The 20557-nt window shown below is 42.0% G+C and overlaps 1 protein-coding gene across 9 annotated transcripts; it reads left to right on the top strand.

Moving 5' to 3' along the window:
- Positions 1-156: 156 nt before the first annotated feature.
- Positions 157-18572, top strand: DCAF16 (DDB1 and CUL4 associated factor 16). 9 transcript variants are annotated; one of them, XR_003132010.3, is made up of 4 exons: positions 157-286; positions 5744-9561; positions 16282-17223; positions 17624-18572. XR_003132010.3 is itself a non-coding variant. In XM_049108052.1 (3 exons), exon 3 carries the CDS (start codon positions 9819-9821, stop codon positions 10467-10469), a length of 651 nt encoding a protein of 216 aa, XP_048964009.1. In that variant the 5' UTR covers positions 160-286; positions 2758-2856; positions 9200-9818; the 3' UTR covers positions 10470-12479. The 9 variants fall into 9 exon arrangements, 8 of the variants coding, with proteins under 8 accessions (XP_035570606.1, XP_025293025.1, XP_048964009.1 ...); XM_049108052.1 differs by lacking the exons at positions 16282-17223; positions 17624-18572 and adding an exon at positions 2758-2856 and having other exon boundaries at positions 160-286; positions 9200-12479; XM_035714714.2 differs by lacking the exons at positions 16282-17223; positions 17624-18572 and adding an exon at positions 2758-2856 and having other exon boundaries at positions 160-286; positions 9215-12479.
- The last annotated feature ends 1985 nt before the right edge of the window (positions 18573-20557 follow it).

The following is a 20557-nucleotide window of genomic DNA, read 5'->3' on the forward strand; positions in this document are numbered from 1 at the left end:
CCCGCGGGAGGAGGAGGTACCGCGAGACTACCGCGAGGGCGGGAACAGAGGGGCGGGCCCGTCCCCGCTTACGGAGGGGCGGGCGCATGCGCCTGGGGCACGGGCTGCGGCGCTCCGAGCGGGAAGTGGCGTTGCGAGGGGCGGGGCGCCGGGCCGCCCGGAAGTGGCGTAGGGCCGCCCGGAAGTGATGTAAGCCGCGCGACTAGGCGAACGGCGGAGCCGCTGTGCGGGAGTCGCTGGTTCGGTGCGGCCCGGCGGGGCGAGGAGGAGGAAAGCATCCCGCAGGGTGAGCGCAGGGTCTGCCGAGGGCGCCGCGGCCGCTCGGGCTCAAGGGGGGGTGCGAGAAGGGAAAGGCCGGGCGCTGGAGGCTGCGCGCCCCCCTCCCCGAGACGCGGGCGCCCGGCCTGCCGCGGGCGGGGTCACGGCCCGGGTTGCGAACACGGGCGGGGCCGCCGAGGCCGCCCCTGCACCTCTCCCGCCGACTCACCTGCCCTCCACGGCTGACGGCTTCTCTGCCCCCGCTGTGGTTCCGTGTCAACGGCTGGGGGGAAGCCTCCGAGTAAATGCACCGAGCTGCCCTCGCGTTCCAACCTACAAGTCATCGTTTGCAGAAATGACAATAATAATCCTTTGCAATTTGCTTTTTCCTTTTCTTTTTTTTTTTTTTTTTTTTAATCAGTGTGGTCTTTGAGGTTCATTCATGTGGGTCCTTTAATAGTACTGACTTGCACCCTTCGGACCCGCGTGTGCCGGACACTGTTCTGAGCGCTTGACTTCATCCGGCCCTTGCAGACCACCCGGGCCAGGTAACCTCCAGACGAGGAAACTGAGGCACAGACAGGCTGTCCCGGCATTCTGTCGTGTGAACGTTCGATGGTTTATTCATCCGGTTCTCTTGTTTCCTATTACACACGCAACACGAAGTATTCCAGTGCCGGTTAAAGTAATGGCAGCGGTAGCTTTTGGGTTGCCTGGAATCGCAAAATCGTCAAGAGGTCTAGTTCTGAGAAGGCGGAGAAGGGGTGAGTGTTTTAGGTCAACCGGCTGGAGCAAGAGCCTAGAGGCCCAGGAATTCCTAGAATATACAACCAGTATAGTCTCACTATGGCTGAAATGTAGATGGCTGGAGGGCTGTGGGGAAAGAAACCCAGAAAGGGCATTAGTGTTTTAACCAAGTATATCCAAAATGTTATTTCAGCGTGTAACCAACAAATTACTAATGGTCTGCATTCTCTCTCTTTTTTTTTTTTTTTCCCCTACCACGTTTTTGAAATTTGATGTTATTTTACAGTAACCGCATTTTGGGTGCTCCGTAGACACTTGGGGCTGGTGTCTACAGTATTGGACAGTGTGAAACTGTTCTTAGTGTGAGAACCACTGTATATCCCATGTGTTTTTCATGTAAAATTGGTAAACTAGGACAGACTAATATTTGGAGACATTTTTCTTATTTTGTGGCCTTTAATTGCTGAGCTCTTTTTATGCTTTCGGTGCATGCTACCTTTGGTTCCTTTTACTATGAAGTTTTTAACAATATTATTTCCTTTACTGTATTTTTTTTTAAGGTTTTATTTATTCAGGGGGATCCCTGGGTGGCTCAGCGGTTTGACGCCTGCCTTTGGCTCAGGGCGCGATCCTGGAGTCCCAGGATCGAGTCCCGTGTCAGGCTCCCGGCATGGAGCCTGCTTCTCCCTCCTCCTGTGTCTCTGCCTCTCTCTCTCTCTCTCTCTCTCTCTATCATGAATAAATAAATCTTAAAAAAAAAAGATTTTATTTATTCATGAGAGAGACAGAGAGAGGCAGAGACACAGGCAGAGGGAGAAGCAGGCTCCTTGCAGGGACCCCGATGGGAGAACTCGATCCCAGGACCCCAGGGTCATGCCCTGGGCTGAAGGTGGCGCTGAGCCACCCAGGGATCCCCCCTTTACTGTATTTTAATTGGGGGTCTCTGCAAATGAGAGAGGACTTCCTATCATTTTGTCAGTTACTGAAGGATGAGGCATCTGGCCACCAGAGGTCAGCCTAACTATTTTGATTAGCTTTTTTAAGGATTTAATAACATGTTTTTATTTAGTATTTTTTGAACATTATAATCCGAAAGATAAAAAGAGATGGATTACAAAACGAAAAGACAGCCTTTAGAATGGGAGAAAATATTTGCAAACTATGTTTCACATAAGGGGTTAATACCCAAACTATATAAGAAACTCCTACAATAGCAAAAAAGCAAATAACCCAATTTTAAAAATGAGCAAAAGAGCTAAATAGACATTTTTCCACAGAAGACATACAGCCAGCACATATTTGAAGATGTGTTCAACATCACTGATCATCAGAGAAATGCAATCAAAACCTCAGTAAGAGGGCAAGCCCAGGTGGCTCAGTGGTTTAGCGCTGCCTTCAGCCCAGGGTGTGGTCTCGGGGTCCTGGAATCAAGTCCCACATTGGGCTCCCTGCATGGAGCCTGCTTCTCCCTCTGCCTTTGTCTCTGCCTCTCTCTCTGTCTCTCATGAATAAATAAAATAAAATAAAAAAAAAAAAAAAAAAAAACCTCAGTAAGATATCACTTCACACCTGATAGGATGACTATAATCAAAAAATTAAAAGATAACCAGTGTTAGTGAGGATGTGGAGAAGAGAGAACCCTTAGACATGTTGGTGGGAATGTAAATTGATACAGCAATTATATAGAAAACAATCTGGAGTTTTCTCAAAAAATTAAAAAATACCAGTGTGATCCAGCAATCCTATTTCTAGGCGTATATCCACGGGAAATGAAAGCACAGCCTCCAAGATGCATCTGCAGTCCCGTGTTGATTGCAGTGGTGGTCCCAGGAGCCGAGACAGGGAACCCATGTAAGTTCCCATCCATGGATAAATGATAAAGATGTGATTTTTATATAATTGAATACTCTTCAGTCTTAAAAAGGAAAGAGGTCCTGCAATTTGCTACAACACGGTCAGCCCGGGAGACATTTTGCGAAGGGAAATAAGCCAGGCACAGAAAGGCAATTGCTGTATAATCCTACTTCTATGTGGAATCTAAAACAGTCAAACTCGTAGTAACAGAGTAGGATGGAAGTTATCACTGGCTTGGGGGAAATTGGGAGATGCTGGACAAGTACAAACTGCGTTAGATAAATTCTGGAGACCTAACGTACAGCCTGGTGAGAGTTAGTAATTATGTATACCTGGAATGCTGAGGGTTAATCTCAAGTGTTCTCACCACACACAGGAAAATGGTAACTGGGGTGATGAATGTATTAATTATTAGCTTGTTTGCTGTAATCATTTCACAGTATATACACGTATCAAAACATCACATTGTACGTGTTAAATATACACAAATTGTCAGTCATACCTCAATAAAGTTGATAATGGTAAAAAATAATAATAAATGGTAGTAAAAAATCCTAGTCTCACTGCCTTAAAGCTTACCTTTTTCTTGAGTTTGCTTTTAGTTTTATGGGAAAAAAGAACAAGTGTTAGCAACTGTGGGAATAAATTTCTTCCTGTCCTTGGTAAACTTAGTTTAGTTGAAGAAATAACAAAACTAAAGATTTTGGAAGGTAAGCCTATTTAGTTCTGAAATTATGGTAAAATCATTCTTTAAAGGTAAATTAGACACAAGTAAATGGAATAATAGATCCAGTTAGTTCAGTTTTGATGTGGGAAAATTGTACACATGGAATGTAAAGGAGTAACAGTGATGAGTTCACTCTAGAATTTACATATGCCCCCAACGAGACTTTGTCTTATTTCTGCTAAAAAAGTAGAAGGGTACCTCAGTGGGTTGGGCATCTGCCTTCAGCTCTGGTCATGATCCCAGAACTCCGGGATCAGGATCCAGCCCCAGGTCAGGGTCCCTCTCCCTCTGCCCCTCCCCCTGCTCCTTGTTTTGCTCACTCTCAAATAAATAGATAGAATCTTTATTTTTTTTTAAGATTCTATTTATTTATTTATTCGTAATAGAGAGAGAGACAGAGACACAGGCAGAGGGAGAAGCAGGCTCCATGCAGGAAGCCTGATGCGGGACTCGATCCCAGGACTCCAGGATCACGCCCTGGGCCAAAGGCAGGCACTAAACCACTGAGCCACCCAGGGATCCCCCAGATACAATCTTAAAAAAAAAAAAAAAAAAAAGAGTGGGTGTTTTAAAGAATACTTTAAGTAACACAATAACAAGTATAGCCCAATAATAATCTTGCAGATAAAAATCTAGTAAAAATGCAACAGGACAGGAGAATTAAAAGCCAACAGCTTCTCCTGTCTCAATAAACTGAAGACTTACGGTATGTTTACAATTTTGTTTTTGTTTTCATGATGAACTAGGTAATAATATAAACTTGAAAGTATTTGCATTCATGTTTCTTAAAGATGAAGTTATACATAGTTTCTTCATAATGCTTTAGGAGCAATGTTGGTCCTGCTTTAAAAACTTTTCATTTGTTCTTGTGCCCTATAGTCCCAGATCACTTGAAAATAATTTGAGAATTTTTGTCTTCATAGAATAAAAACAGAACATGCTTGTAGAGTTACTTACAGCTGACCTTTGTCATTCTCTCATTTTCTTTCAAAAAAACCTAACAAGCCGTAATGTATGCCAGACGTTTTGGGGGAACAGAATGTGTGGAAGCCAGAGAAATGCTTTTCACAGGAATATTGACCTGAAGCCATAGCATATGACGTTATTAGCACAACTCAGTGTATATTTGAAACTAGAAATGTTTACTAATTTTGGAAATCACTCCTACAGAGTAGCATAGATGAAATGTTATTTTGGTTTTTTGCCTTTTTCATTTAGAGTTGTGCCTTTAGTACACCCGTGTTGCTATGTATACCTCTAGTGTGCTTTCCCCACATTTTGCTTGTCCACTCCTCCCGTGATGGAAACCTAGAACACTTCTAATTCCTTACCATCAAAGAGGAAGCGTCAGAGTACGTGCAGGTCTTATGGAGAATTTCTTTATATACACAAGAGTAGAATTGCTGGATCATGAGATGTGCAAATAGTTTGAATAATAACTCTTTCCTCGGGAACCCTGGGTGGCGCAGTGATTTAGTGCCTGCCTTTGGCCCAGGGCGCGATCCTGGAGACCCAGGATCGAATCCCATGTCGGGCTCCCGGGGAATGGAGCCTGCGTCTCCCTCTGCCTATGTCTCTGCCTCTCTCTCTCTCTCTGTGTGACTATCATAAATAAAGAAAATTTAAAAAAAATAAATAAATAACTCTTTCCTCATCATACGGCTAATGTCCTGTTGATTTTCTCTCCTGTAAGTTGAATATTTTTGTCCTTAGCCATTTCTTTATTGAGGTTGCTGTCTTTTTGTTGTGGATTTGTAGTTAACTTAGTTCTTGATATCTTTAGTTCAGTTCAGAAATAATGAATTTTGATGTAATTGAATTCATTTTTTGGTCTCATGCTTTATGTTTTTTTATTTAAGAGTCTCTGGGGGGTCCTTGGGTGGCCTAGTCGGTTGGGCATCCAACTCTTGATTTTTAACTCAAGTCATGATCTTGGGATCATGGAATTAAGCCCCCTGTCAGGCTCTGTGCTCAGTGTGGGGTGTGCTTGTCCCTCTACCTCTGCTCCCCGCTCTTAAATAAATAAAATCTTAGATAATGATAATAATAACAGTCTCCCTGACCCCAAGTCACAATGATACTCTATATTCGTGTATTATATTCTTTCTTTCTTTTTCTTTTTTTTTATTTATTTATGATAGTCACAGAGAGAGAGAGAGAGAGAGAGAGGCAGAGACACAGGCAGAGGGAGAAGCAGGCTCCATGCACCGGGAGCCCGACGTGGGATTCGATCCCGAGTCTCCAGGATCGCGCCCTGGGCCAAAGGCAGGCACCAAACCACTGCGCCACCCAGGGATCCCTCGTGTATTATAGTCTATTAACGGCATAGTTTTACATTCTCACGTAGATCTTTCATTGAACATGAGTCCTCCTTTGTATGTGGCAGTATGTAGGTATACAGTTTGGTTTTTCTTGTGAGGAGCCAGCTTTGCCAATATTTTGTACTAACTGCGTTCGATCCCCCTTGATTTACATGCTAACTTTATTTTGTACTACATTCCACAACTTTGTGTGGCTGCGTTTCTGAGTTTTGTTCTGTACAATTGGACTATTTGTCCAATATACTAACTCTACCATATTTTAATTTCTGTGACTTTTGTAATATGTGTTAATATCTTGTAGGCCAAGAATCCCCTTCAATCTTCAGTTTAAATAATGGGGGTCGCTGCATGGGGAATTTTATTCTCTCCATATTGAGATTGTATAAATCAATTTGGAAAAACTTTTTATAATATTCATTTGTTCCATCCAAGATGTTTAAATCATTTTCTATGTCCTTTATTAGAATTTTTTATTCTTCATAGAGGTCTTATATATTATTAAATAGTTTCTAGATACTTGATAGGTTTGATGTTGTTGGATTTTTTTTCCTCATTGTGAAAGATTTATATGTCATGCTTTTTTTAGTTAGTATTGTTTGTATAGAAGTTTTTAACTTAAAAGTACCTGTGTTCAAATCCACACTCTGTCACTTAGTAGAAATATGGCCTTGGGCACGTAGCTTAAATTTCATGTGTAAAATGAGGGCAGTTAAAGTACCTCTCTTGTAGGGTTATTAGGAGAATTTTAAATAAATTAACATTGGCAGTTCCTATATACTATAATGATAATTAATGAATATCCATAGATTAATCTCAAATCAAGAACTTTGTTGAGCTCTTTTAGTAACTCTAATTGTTTCTTTTATTTTTTTTTTAATTTTATTTATTTATTCCTGAGAGACAGAGAGAGAGGGAGGCAGGCTCCATGTGGGGAGCCTGATGTGAGACTCGATCCCAAGACTCGAGGATCACACCCTGAGCCGAAGGCAGGCGCTAAACCACTGAGCCACCCGGGGGTCCCCTAACTGTTTCAATGTCAGCTTTCTTAAATTAGATTACCGTATTATTTGTAAATAATAATGGGGACCTGATGCAGGACTCGATCCCAGATCCCGGGGTCACAACCTGGGCCGAAGGTGGGCACCCAGCGGGCGCCCAACCGCTGAGCCCCCCCAGGCGTCCCTATAAATTTCTTTGAGGTTGAGGTGTTCTTCCCTTCCCTTATCCTGGGGATAAGCTCTATAAGCATATTCTTTACCTTTTATTTGATCTGCTATTGGATTTTATTACGTAATATTGGAAATTTTGCAAGTGAAATGAGCCTGTACTTTTTTATTTGGTTCCTCTCTAGGTTTGTAATTAATATTTTATTATCATCATAAAAGGAGCTTGTCAGCTTATATGATTTTTTTTTTTTCTGGAACAACTTAAATAGGTATTAATTTTCTTGGAAGTTTAGTGGAACTCATTTATAAAATTATATGGGCCTGGTGCTTTTAAAAGGAGGTTGGTGCCTTTTCATTTTCTTTAACACATACTGGCTTGTTCTAGTCAAGTTATCTATTTCCTCCTGTGTGAGTTTTGGTATTTTATTCCAGAATTCAGCCATTTCATTTAGGTTTTCACATTTAGTATATATTTGTCATATTTTTTATTTTTAAACACTTTTTGTGTTTTTAAGTCACTTGATGAGTTTCACTAGTCACTTTTTCTTATATCTTCAAAAAAATTTTCAGTCTTCTGTTATTCTCATATGTATGCTATTTCATTTCTGCTTTTATTTCCTTTCTGCTTATTTTGCTATTGCTCTTTTCCATTATTTTTTTTAAGATTTTATTCATTTGTCCACGAGAGATACACAGAGAGAGAGGCAGAGACACAGACAGAGGGAGAAGCAGGCTCCCTGCAGGGATCCCAATGAGGGACTCGATCCCGGGACTCCGGGGTCACGACCTGAGCCAAAGGCAGATGCTCAACCACTGAGCCACCCAGGCGTCCTCTTTTCCGTTATTTTGAATTGAATGCTTAACTTGTAGATACTTAAATTTCCTCATCGGTGTATTCAGAGCTGTAACTTCCTTTAAGTACTAGTTTGGCCGCCTCCCACAAATTTTGCCTTGTATAGTTTATATTATTCGGTTTTAGTATTTAATATCCTTTTCAATTTCCATTTTAACCCATGAGTTAATTAGCTTCCCAACATAGAGTTGCTTTTAAATAACCTTTAATACCTACTTTTATTGCATTTTGGTCAGAGAATTTCGTCTGAATGAAATAGACCCTTTGGAATCTATAACCTAATACGTGATCTATTTCTTGTGCGTGTATGTGTACTCTCAGATGTCTAACCTGTTTGGCATAGAGTCCTGACAACTGATGTAATACATAAAGTACATTAATATTTTGACTGTTTTTCAGGCTTCTTATATCCCCTGCTTATATAGTTCTGTCAGTTGTTACCTGAAAATTTTTGAGATTGTGCTTTCAGGGTCATACATGTATATGATGAGTACTATAATTTTATTCTGTTCCTTTCACTGGTGTAATTGTCCATCTTTGTCCCTTATATTTTATGGCTTGAAATCTTTTTTGTTGGGTATTAAGATTGCTATCTCAGCTTTATCTTGGTCCACAGTTGCCTATTACATCTTTTTTCATTCTTTTATTTTTTTTTTACCTTTTTCTTTTTTTTTTGAAGTATCTTCTGTTGCATTATTATTGAATCTTGTTTTTTTTAATCCAGTCTGTCTGTTTTTTAACTGTGAGTTTAACCTGTTTACATTCATTGTAGTTTCTACTATATTAAGAATTACACCTGGAAAAAAAAAAGATTTATACCTGCCATTTTCTCTCGTATCTATAGATTATGGTTATAATGACCACAGCCTTTGGGTCCCAGCAAGAGCCCTAACGTCTAGCAGCTCTACAGCCAGGACAGGTCCCCTAAACTAATCCCAACAAGCACATCTAAAGGGAAAGAACTACCTCTTATAGCTCTCTATCTGGAGTTTGGGTCATCAAGGAACTGCTTTTGAAGAAGTAATTTTCTGGGCTAGAACAGTATACTAAAGAATAAACTGACCCAGCTATGTACCAAGAAGAGATGAAAATGACCTCAGGCTCTGCTTCCCAGGAGTCATTCCCAATAGAAAATTCTGCCTGAGTCTATGAAATAGAGATGGGAAAGCCCAGTAAGGGTTCTTATTTAGCATCCGTGTTCTTAGATACTCAATAAAGTTAGATGGACAGTAATGTTACTCATTGCTTTCAGACTTTAATATCATTTCTCTAGTCTTCTCATTCACAGGTTAAAGCTACCTTTCCAGATAGTTCAACAACTAAGTCACCAGTTTCCAAGGGCATTTGCACCATCCATGGAAAGCATCGGATCTGTGTACACCAGATGTCCTTGACAACTCATCCCGCCGTCTCCCTGCACAAAATTTGCACCACCAGTGGACAACAAAGGCAACCATTGTTTCTTTTCTTTACCAAGTAGATATAATATCTCTACCAACAAAACAATACACAAAGTGTCTCTTCCCAGTATCAAGACCAGTTGAGACCACTAAGAAAATCAGCTTTCCTAGATGAGGACCCCTTCTCTTCTTGGGTAGCCAGGATTTGAAGGAGAGACTCTGACCTGTACAACTGGTAAGTGACTTAACACTTTTACACACTGAACTGGTCCTGAGAACTGAGATGTCTTCTTTGTAAGTGAAGAATATACAACATAATCTCGAAGAACTGCACAGTGGTATGAGCCAGAGACATACCATGTGTGCATAACGGACTGTCATACAGATTAAGCTTGCTGAAGGATTTTTCATCTTTTGTTTCTGTTTGCTAGTTTTAGTCAGTCTTTTGCTGGCTTAGATTGTTACCCTTTTCTGGTTTCTTCTTCTGTTCTAATGGGTCCCAGAAATCCCTCTCCTGACCCCTTATCAGAATCAGAAAGTGAGGAAGAAGAAAATGCTAACTACCTAAATGAGAGTTCTGGGCAAGAGTGGGATTCCTCTGAAGAAGAAGACCCTGTGGTGCCCAACCTAACACCTCTTGAGAGTCTTGCTTGGCAGGTTAAGTGCCTTTTAAAATATTCTACAACTTGGAAACCTTTAAATCCTAATTCCTGGTTATATCACGCTAAACTCTTGGATCCAAGCACACCAGTCCATATACTTCGAGAGATAGGCCTAAGACTCTCCCATTGCTCCCATTGTGTACCCAAACTGGAACCAATTCCTGAGTGGCCTCCTCTGGCTTCTTGTGGAGTACCCCCTTTTCAGAAGCCCCTTAAAACTGCCAGCCGGCTGTCTAGAGATCATGCCACTCTAAATGGAGCACTACAGCTTGCCACCAAACAGTTAAGCAGAACGTTGAGTAGAGCCACTCCCATACCTGAATACCTAAAACAGATCCCTAATTCATGTGTTTCTGGTTGTTGCTGTGGCTGGTTAACTAAAACAGTTAAGGAAACAACCCGCACTGAACCCATCAACACGACTTACTCATACACTGACTTCCAAAAGGCAGTTAATAGACTCCTAACTGCATCACTATAAAGAGCTACCATTTGTTCTGGTACCTGTCCTATTGCTGATTGAGAAGGAAGTCACACACACACCGCAGTTAAGAAACACATGCCTTCTCAATGAACGATGCCCTGTCCTGACAAGCCCTTAAGTACTGCCACTACAGTAGCACCGTAACTCCGCTACAGAAAATGCATGATGAGCTTGCCCTTTGACAGACCCTGTGGATAAAATGAAAACTTCAGTAGAAAATTAGACAAAACGGACCATATTACAGAAGTTGACTATTGTTCACACTCAGCCCCCGCCCCCCAATTTATTGTGCCTCTCTGAATGGAGAGGAAGAAGTAACGGGCCCCTACCCCTTTTGTTACCTTACCTTCAAAATAGCCAGTGGGGAAAGTGGGAACTTAGCTACTCCCAATAACACCTTTCTGAGCATATGCTTTTCTAACGTTAATTTCTACATGCTAGTTAAATTAATTTGAATTACCTAGACAAAAGAAAATGATGGGGCTGAGGATTTATCTCCCACCTTTTATACAGATAGGCCTATAGATGGCACCCTTTAGGGTTCTTATTTTGGGGGGAGGGAGTGCAGTTTCAAACATAGACTGTACTGCTTCAGACCTGTTACAGTACCTGCAGTTACAGTATAAACCTTTATATCATAGGCTCCCAGCAGGCCGTCTCTAGCTACGTTGGCCTAAAAAAATTGAAACCGGGGGTTAAACAGACACCTGTTCTGCAGGGAATGTGTTTCATGCATCTTGGCATTCAGAGGTTAGTCAAGAGCAGATTGTATTTTAAAAGACCAGTAGGAAAGGAGGGCAGCCCCGGTGGCGCCGCGGTTTAGCGCCGCCTGCAGCCCCGGGCATGATCCTGGAGACCCTGGATCGAGTCCCACGTCAGGCTCTCTGCATGGAGCCTGCTTCTCCCTCTGCCTGTCTCTCTCTCTGTCTCTATGAATAAATAAATAAAATCTTTAAAAAAAATAAAAAATAAAAAATAAATAATAAAAGACCAGTAGGAAAGGATTAAGAGCATTTATGCTTTCAGTATTAACTACTAGTGAATTAAAATATTTCATCTGTATAATCTCAGCAGTACTTTATGCACTGTTTACATCTATTGCAAACCTTTCAGGAACTCTTCTAACTTTTAAGACCTTATTACTACTACAGAAAAATCTCAGCCTAGTACAATTTGAAGTTGGGGTTTGTAGCATCATTGTTTTTCTAGATATAGATTAGCTTTAGATTTTTTTCTAGCTCAACAAGGAAGAGTATGTACCCTTGTGAATGAATCTTGCTGTATTTATTTAAATAAGTCAAAACATAGAAGTACTACATAAAAGAAGATGCATGCGACCATTAAATCTTTTCACACACCTACAATAGAGTGAAACCTGTGTGTGTGATCCTGGCTGACCGGGCATCAAAAAGCCATCAGAAAATGGATTGTGAAAAAATATGTCACATACCCTTTCATTTTAGTCTTACTTTTTCCTGTTCTCCATAATTAAGTACTGCATATGATGTGGCATCAAAGAAAGGGAAGCATCAGTGGAATCACAAATTCTATACATGTATAGCAACTTTAAGGAGAGAGGGAAATGTTTATAATCTGATGAGTTTTTCCGCTAAGCCTTAGTTGTCGTATCTTAAGGAAAAAAGAGGGACCTGTAATAGGAAAAAATATTTGTTAGTGGAAAATTGCTGAACTGAAACCATATCATACTGTTAGTATAACTGAATGTATCAGAAACTGTTCCTATGTAGATGTTCTGTGAAACTGGGTTTTTAAAATGTTGTAAGAACCTGTTTTCCTTTTTTTTTTTTTTTTTAAGCGGGAGGTGGGAAGAGGTAGGGAGATCTGAAAATTAAAATATATTGATGTTTATGTAACCATAATTTGTTCCTTTTTCTGTATGTGTGTATAAAAGTGCCTTGCTCATGAAGCATTTTTGCTATTCACTCCAAAAGGAAGCCTTTCCCCAGCTCCGCAGCTAAATAAACCGACAGCTTTATACATGCTGAACAGAGTATGGTCATTTGTTCTCAACAAATGAAATAGATCCTGCTTTGCTTAAGGCCTATCCAACATTCACTAAGTGCTGAATAGAGTCAACTGACTGATACGGATACAGATAAATAGTATCTATACAGAGTGTCTGATAGGAGGTGACTTGGCAGCTCTAGAAAATGAAACATACTCATAGAAGAAAATGTCAGCTATTCAGTCAAGACCTGTATTTGAACCCATTTGTTAGTATGTGTTAAGTAATTACAGGTTACACAGAGTGATAGGTTCCTGGAAAAGACTTAAGCCTTTACTTCTTTGTGTGTGCCACGGACACGGGGCTGTAGGGGAGGATTTACCACTTTCCCACTCTCCCCTACAAGAGATTGGGAGAAATGACAAATTTATTATGTATTCACAGGAATATTTATCAAAGGAAACAGGACTTCTAAACCAACAGACATTAATGTTATTAAAGGTATTACTCTCTTGCCGTGCAGATCGGCAGCCTCTTTTTGTTGAAGCAGTCCAGATACTTTGAGCACAGAAGACCGTAATCATGTCTTTTAAACCCATCAGCGTTCCCAAGAGAAGGAAGAAAATTGATACATGTCTGCTGTTAGGGAATTTAGAGATCGCTTGGGTTATTTTTTTACCAATACATAAATTCTCTCTCCTGTCTCTAATAAATAATTTTCTACTTTTGGCTTCAGTATTAGAGAACTTCATGCCTTTTGGAGTATCCCATTACTTTTAAATGTCTCTTGTTAGAAATTTAGCCATTCATCTAATAACATATGGTGTGTCTACTATAATCCAGACACTGGGAGTGCAAAATTAGATACTACACATAAAAAATTAGTTGTTGTTGTTTTTTAAGATTTATTTATTTATTCATGAGAGACAGGGACGGAGACACAGGCAGAGGGAGAAGCAGGCCCCCCTCAAGGAGCCCAATGCGGGACTCGATCCTGGATCCAGGGACCACGCCCTGAACCGAAGGTGGACACTCAACCGCTGAGCCACCCAGGCGTCCCAGAAATTAATTTTAAAATCGATCGAACCAGGGCACCTGGGTGATTGACTCAGGTTAAGCATCTGATTTCAGCTCAGGTTATGATCTCAGGGTCCTGGGATGCAGCTGAGCCCTGCATCTGGCTCCTTGCTCAGTGGGGAGTCTGCTTGTTCCTCTCCATCTGCACCTCCCCCTGCTTGTGCTCTCTGTCTCAAATAAATCTTTTTTAAAGATAATTTTAAAAATAAAATATATTGAACCAATAGAATTGCCCTGAAGCTTTTGGCCATTGATATTCTTGCTCTCTGGGGTCACGTTAAATAAGCCTGCCTGATCCTTATACAGACCCGTAGATATTTGTAAATGTGCAAGTGTAGTGGAAATTCACATGGAGGGCACAATTAAACCCCAAAAGGGGTAGTCAGCTAAGGGAATAGATAAAGAGGTCTTTTATACACAGATAAAAGTTGTATTTGATAAATTCAAGAGGCAATGGCACCCAAAGATCAGGGCCAGGAGTGTTTTGCTTGTATGGCTGGGGCATATGGAAAAGCCCAGAAAGTCTGGATAAGTTGTCAGACTGCATGATACAAGCCTGTGCAGAGCTCCTGGCCTGAGTCCCCAGTGAGCAGTACCCACTGGACTGGGACATTGAGAGGGCCATACCAGCCAACACCACCCACCGGTGTCAACTTGCTCTTGTCGAAAAGAAAATCTCTAGCATATCTTTGCCAATTTTAAACAAAGTTCAGTTAACAGTTACATGTTTGAGTCTATCACTGTATACAACCCTCTGAATTCTTTTCAATTGGTGACAACAGTGGGATTAAATAACAGTTTCGGCATGAGACCAAGAAAATGGAAAGGATAAAGGTAACGCCATGACCTGACACTTGCTGGCTACCCAACTGCTGTTAGCTGTGAGAACTATGACCGGCTCTTCTCAGGGAGATGTGGGAAAGGAAGGCCTGATTCTAAAATCCCAGAGTTACTGCTTCCAAACAGCATGGACTTAGCTTAAATTGCTAGTGACGGGTTAGGGTTGGATCCTTTTAAAAAAAGAAAAAAGAAAAGGTTGGCTGGAGTTTGGGCGATTTATTTGGGAAGACATGGGTGACCCTGACACATAATATGAAAATTCCTGGATCCATTAGGAATTGATGTCCCAGGAGTAGGACATGATCTGTGGTCACCCAGGAGACCTGGGATCCCAGTCGGCCCAACAAGATTAAAACTAGGTTCCGAGTATACATAGAAACCCAGCCGATGTGGTATCCGATTAGATTTCAGCAGAAACCAGATGAAACGGTGTCAGAGTCAGTGTTGCGGTTTGTAAACTCAGCAGCTCCTTCTTCAGGGAAAGTCACATTTGGGTGAACTGCCGAACCCTGAACACTGACGTGCCGCCCATAGTGTCAGTGGCTCCCGTGTGTCACCTGGTGTTTTACAGTGTTCTAGTTAGGCAGGCGTCCGGAAGGGACAACTTCCTTGGGGAGGCTCCCCAGCTTTTGGAACAGTCCAAGGGTATGGCCAGTCCTCGTGAAAGAAAACCCTATAGAGGGATCCCTGGGTGGCGCAGTGGTTTGGCGCCTGCCTTTGGCCCAGGGCACGATCCTGGAGACCCGGGATCGAATCCCACGTCGGGCTCCCGGTGCATGGAGCCTGCTTCTCCCTCTGCCTGTGTCTCTGCCTCTCTCTCTCTCTCTCTCTGTGACTATCATAAATAAGTTAAAAAAAAAAAAAAAAAAAAAAAAAGAAAACCCTATAGACTGGCTTTATGATTGCACCCCGAACTACCAGAAAGACTTGATTCGGCACCAGTGGCAGAGCTCTGGTGACACGGGGCCAACACCTAGAGAACTAAATTCTTTATTAATTGAAAGCATCAATGCTGGCCACAACCAGTGTGTGCCACGGGAATTCATCACAAAGTGGGCTGTGTGGTGTCGGCCCCCAGCTACCTGCCCGGGAGTAATGTGGACTCCAAGGGCCCTGAATGCCTTGGTCCAGATGCCACCTTCCCTCTTTAATGTTGGTCACTTTTCTATGCACTGTTTCCTTAAATCTGTTGGGTTACTGATTTAGCAAATATAAAATACAGGATGCCCAAATGAATTTCTGGTAAACAATGAAATATGGGACATACTTATATCAGGAAAAAAATAATTACTTATCTGAAATCCACATTAAATTTTTTTTTAATCTGGCAGCCCTATAAATATGTTAGCAGCATTGATTAATTGGGTTGTAATCATGGAGTTGTTCCTGGAGGCAGTCCGGCTCTTCCCATTATGTGTGGCTTACCTGCCTCCAAATACGTGATGGGGTGCAGGGGAACGGGAGGCGAACACATACTTGAGCCAGGATTAGAGGCGTGAGGTGGGAGGGGAAGCCCAATTGCTGGTATGAGAATTTTGTAGGAGACACATTTTATAGGTTAAAAAACCATTAAAACCTTTCCAGACGCATTTTTAAAATGCTGTCACGATAATAGGTAGTTTGGGTTTGTTGCTGTCTGTGTCCTGTGTGGGTTAACTGCTAAATCTTAAGCCGTGTTTTAAGCAGTTAACTTCTCACTTCGCTTTACTATGAAGAAAAGCTTCAGTATTACTCAAAACAACACCTGGTAGGTAGCACGGTTGTGGCAGCCGTTCTGCATTTGCAGAAACGGTCCACACACTTGGAACCCTCATCTTTTCCTTCCAGAACCCCCAGAAGGCACAGGACACCCGGGGAGATGGGGGGTGAGGAGCAAAGTTGAAAACACGAATCTGAACGTTTATTTTTGTCTCCTTTTGTAACCAGGTCACTCATCCCACTTTGCAGCCGAAGCTGGGAGGCTTATCCTCTGGACAGATCAAACCGAGCAGATTAGAACCCGGCCTCGGGGAGAGCAGTGGTGGTGTGAGGTGCTCCACTGAAAACCGGGGATTGAGAGAATGTCGGCATTGTGATCACGCGCCCTCCGGCCTCCTCCAGGCCGCCTCAGAATCTGGCAGCTGGGCTCAGGCCCAGCCCTGCCCACCTCACCCAGAGAGAGGAGCAATTCTACAAACAACGTGCCACCTGATGATCTGTTACAATGAAACCCGGAGTCACAAGGCCTGCCCACTCCTATGTGGCTCTGAGTCTCGTGATCATGATAAACTGATAGCCAAGGGTCAATACATATTTGAGGGTAACTTCAAGAATGAGATATGGAGACTAAAACAACTAAAATAACCTAAAACAAACAAACCCAAAACCTGGAAATAACGCAAGGGCCATAGAACTCCCCAGAGAAGCTATGATACTCTCAGACACAGGAGAATATACTGCATCCGTGAAGTAAGAACAGGATGCTGGGGAAAAAATGAACAATCAGAAAATACAAATATTGGAAAAATACGGCTTGAATTAAGCATTCAGTAGGTGTATTGGAAGATAAGGTGAAGAAATTTCAGAAAGTAGAACAAAAAGACGGAGGTGGAAAATAGAGAAGGAAAAAAAAAATCAGAAGATCAGAACGGCACGCAACATCTGATTAGTAAGAGCTCCAAAATGAGACGAGAGAAGGGGGGTGAAAAGAGAACAAAATTAAAGAACATTTCTCCAAAATGTAGGATACGGGTCACGTAAATTAAGAGGATCCACCAAGTGCCCGGCACAATGAATCAAACACACAGAAGCATACCCTGAGACTTCAGGACGCCGAGAATAAAGACCCTAATCGCTTCCAAAGGGGATGAAACAAGAGTCACATGAAAGGTATTTTTCATGAGGTGCCTGGGTGGCCCAGGCAGTTAAGCTCCAGCTCTGGATTTTGGCTCAGGCCATGATCTCAGGGTCTTGGGATCAAGCCCCACATCAGGCTCGGTGCTCAGTGGGGAGTCTGCTTGAGATTCTCTCTCTCTGCCCCTCCCCCTGCTTGCTCTTGTCCCCCCCCCCCCCCCCAATAAATCTCAAAAGAAACAGAAATCTTTCCAATCTGGTTTAGATTTCTTGGAAGCAACACTGGTCAAAGGAAGACTATGAAAACAAGGCCTTCAAATAGAAGAGGAAAAATTCCAACGTAGAATTCCACTCCCCAGCGTCCATGTACGGGGCTAACATGACATTTGGGCTTTTGTGGTCTCAACATTGCATCTTACCGTGTTCCTTTTTTTAGGAGGCCGCTGGAGAATGTGCTTCACCAAAACAAAGGAGTCCATCTTCTTGGGAGTCCCCAAGAAGGCTTGGGGTCCTGAAAACATAAGATCTCACAGAGGAATGCAAAGAGGATAAGTCCTGGGATGGCTACTATGTCAAGTAAGCAGGATGCGGGCCTGGGGAAGCGGGTCTCTGGAAACTGGGAACAGTGTGTGTACCTGGGAAACCAGGAAGGCGGGAGACAGATGCCCGAACACTAGGGGGCCGGCGGGGGGAGGGGGATGTACAGGGGACAGTGGGTTAATGTTAAAACGAGGCAGTTAGAAGTACAACAAATAGACATTTTTGGATTCGGGGTTATGGACACATTCTGGAGTGTCACGAATATAAACCTCAAATTTTACTTCAATTTTATTATTTTGCTACAACCAGAGTAGTCAGATTTTAGAAGTTTGACATTAAAAATATAGTAAAATTGTAGTCATGTCAGCGATTAGGTTGCTTCTTCAGGTGTCATTCTCCACAACTGCAGTGGATGCTCAGTAAGATGTGCACTGCAGAAGGCTTTTTTAGAAAAAAATATATATAACTTTTTTTTAGTAAAAGGAATTTTGTCCCTTTCTTAGGCAAATCTCTAAGTTTTCTTATTTACAGAAATGATGCATAGTTTATAGCAGTAGAGTCAACAGCATTTTCATTTAAATTTTAGCCTCTGTTCATTTAAAAGCACAAGGAATTACCTCCTTTAAAAATAATATTTTGAAAAAATAATATTTTGAAATTTCACACTATTTTTCACCTTCTGTAGTGTTTTTGCTATCAAGATATAGTTAAATCCAGTGACAGCTCCATGGTATATGCCCATGTAATGCTTTAGGGTTTTTTCTGAGTCGTGATTGAGGATTTTTCCCATAATTTGTTTGTATTATCACTATATAATCAAATAAAATCTTATTTAATCACAAAGATTATGTGTGGTGATGTGTGTTTTCTCTTTCATCAAATCTATGGAGTAAACTCAATTCGTCTAGCTGACTTTTTTTTTTTTTTTAAAGTAAGGGATAACATACCTACGGTAAAATACAAAAAGGACACTGATCGTTAAGTGTAACTTTCCACATGTATACACTTGTATCGGGATGTATACGCTTAAAGTAAAAAAAAAATTCTGAGCCCTAGTTTCCTTTCCCAGCTACACCTCCTGGAGGAAGAACCACTCTTCTCTTCTAAATTCGGTTACTTAGGCCCGTTCTCAGTCCCTTGTGAATGGGATCGTGCAGTGTGTACGGTTTTATGCGTGGCTTCCTTTGTCGGAGTAACGGCTGTGGTTCACAGACGCGTGCACATATCACCGGTTGGGTTTTCTCTTGCTGTGGACTATTCCCTGTATGGACATACCGTAACTCATTGATCCATTCATGGCCTTCGAGTTCTTTCCCGTTGGAGGCTGTTACAAATAAAGCTGCAGTATACAGCTGTTTCCGGTGGGTATGTGCACTCATTCTTCTTGGGTTTATACCCAAGAGTCGAACTGCTGTGTCATAAGATAGGTGTATGTTTGTTTTAGCAAAACTGGCAGTTTCCAAATGCTTTCCGAAGCGATTTTATCATTTTACACTGTCACCGGCGAACTACAAAAGTTTCCATTGCTACACATCCTTACTAACACTCATTATTGTCATTCTTTAATTTTACCCATTCTGATCTGTAATCGTGTCTCGTTGGCGGCTTTAATTTACGTTGATCGGCAACAGTACCTCTTGGTATGCCCGTAGCTATTCATATACTTCTTTTTTTTTTTTTAAGATTTATTTATTTATTTATGATAGAGGCAGAGACACAGGAGGAGGGAGAAGCAGGCTCCATGCTGGGAGCCCAATGTGGGACTCCATCCAGGACTCCAGAATCACGCCCTGGGCCAAAGGCAGGCACTAAACCCCTGAGCCACCCAGCGATCCCCTATTCATATACTTATTAAAGTATTTGTTCAAGTCTTTTGCCCACTTGTAAATGATATTATCGTCTTATTATTGATTTCTACAAGTTCTTTATACACTTTTTATACAAGTTGCCAAAGATCCTGTTGACCCTTGAGAAATGGAAGGAGAAGGGGTGTCGGAGTCCCCGGTCCCTGTGTAGGCAACAATCCACATGTGACCCCTGACCCCCCAAAGTCTTCAGTACTAATAGCCTCCTGTTGACCAGAAGCCTTACTGATAACATAAGTTGTCGGTTAACATATATTTTATGTTACATGTTTTATGTACAGTATTCTTACCATCAAGTATGCCAGAGAAAAGAAAGTGTCATTAAGAAAATCATAAGGGAGAGAGAAATGCATTTACAGTACTGTCCTCTATCGGGAAACATCCGTGTGTAAGTGGAGCCGTGCAGTTCGAAGGTCAATTGCACGTGTGTGTTTTGAATATCTCTGCCAGGCTAGGCCTTGCCTTTTATTTTTATTTTTTATTTTTTATTATTCATGAGAGACACAGAGAGAGAGGCAGAGACCCAGGCAGAGGGAGAAGCAGGCTCCATGCAGGGAGCCCGACGTGGGACTCGATCCCGGGACCCCGGGTTCACACCCTGAGCCAAAGGCAGACGCTCAACCGCTGAGCCACCCAGACATCCCTAGGCCTTGCCTTTTAAATGATTTTTTTTTTAATTTTTATTTATTTATGATAGTCACACAGAGAGAGAGAGAGAGGCAGAGACACAAGCAGAGGGAGAAGCAGGCTCCATGCACCGGGAGCCCAACGTGGGATTCGATCCCCGGTCTCCAGGATCGCGCCCTGGGCCAAAGGCAGGCGCCAAACCGCTGCGCCACCCAGGGATCCCCGGCCTTGCCTTTTAATGGTATATTCCAATGAGTGGAAGTTTTTCATTTTGATGAAATCCAGTTTATCTTTTTTTTTCAGTACGGTTAGTGCTTTGACAGATCTTTGCCATCCTG

The sequence above is a fragment of the Canis lupus genome, chromosome 3 (assembly GCF_003254725.2).
Source record: "Canis lupus dingo isolate Sandy chromosome 3, ASM325472v2, whole genome shotgun sequence".
Classification (NCBI taxonomy): domain Eukaryota; kingdom Metazoa; phylum Chordata; class Mammalia; order Carnivora; family Canidae; genus Canis; species Canis lupus.

Bases quoted from the DNA above. Each gene is read 5' to 3' on its own strand.
- DCAF16 (XM_035714713.2), top strand. From the start codon at position 9,819: ATGGGTCCCAGAAATCCCTCTCCTGACCCCTTATCAGAATCAGAAAGT.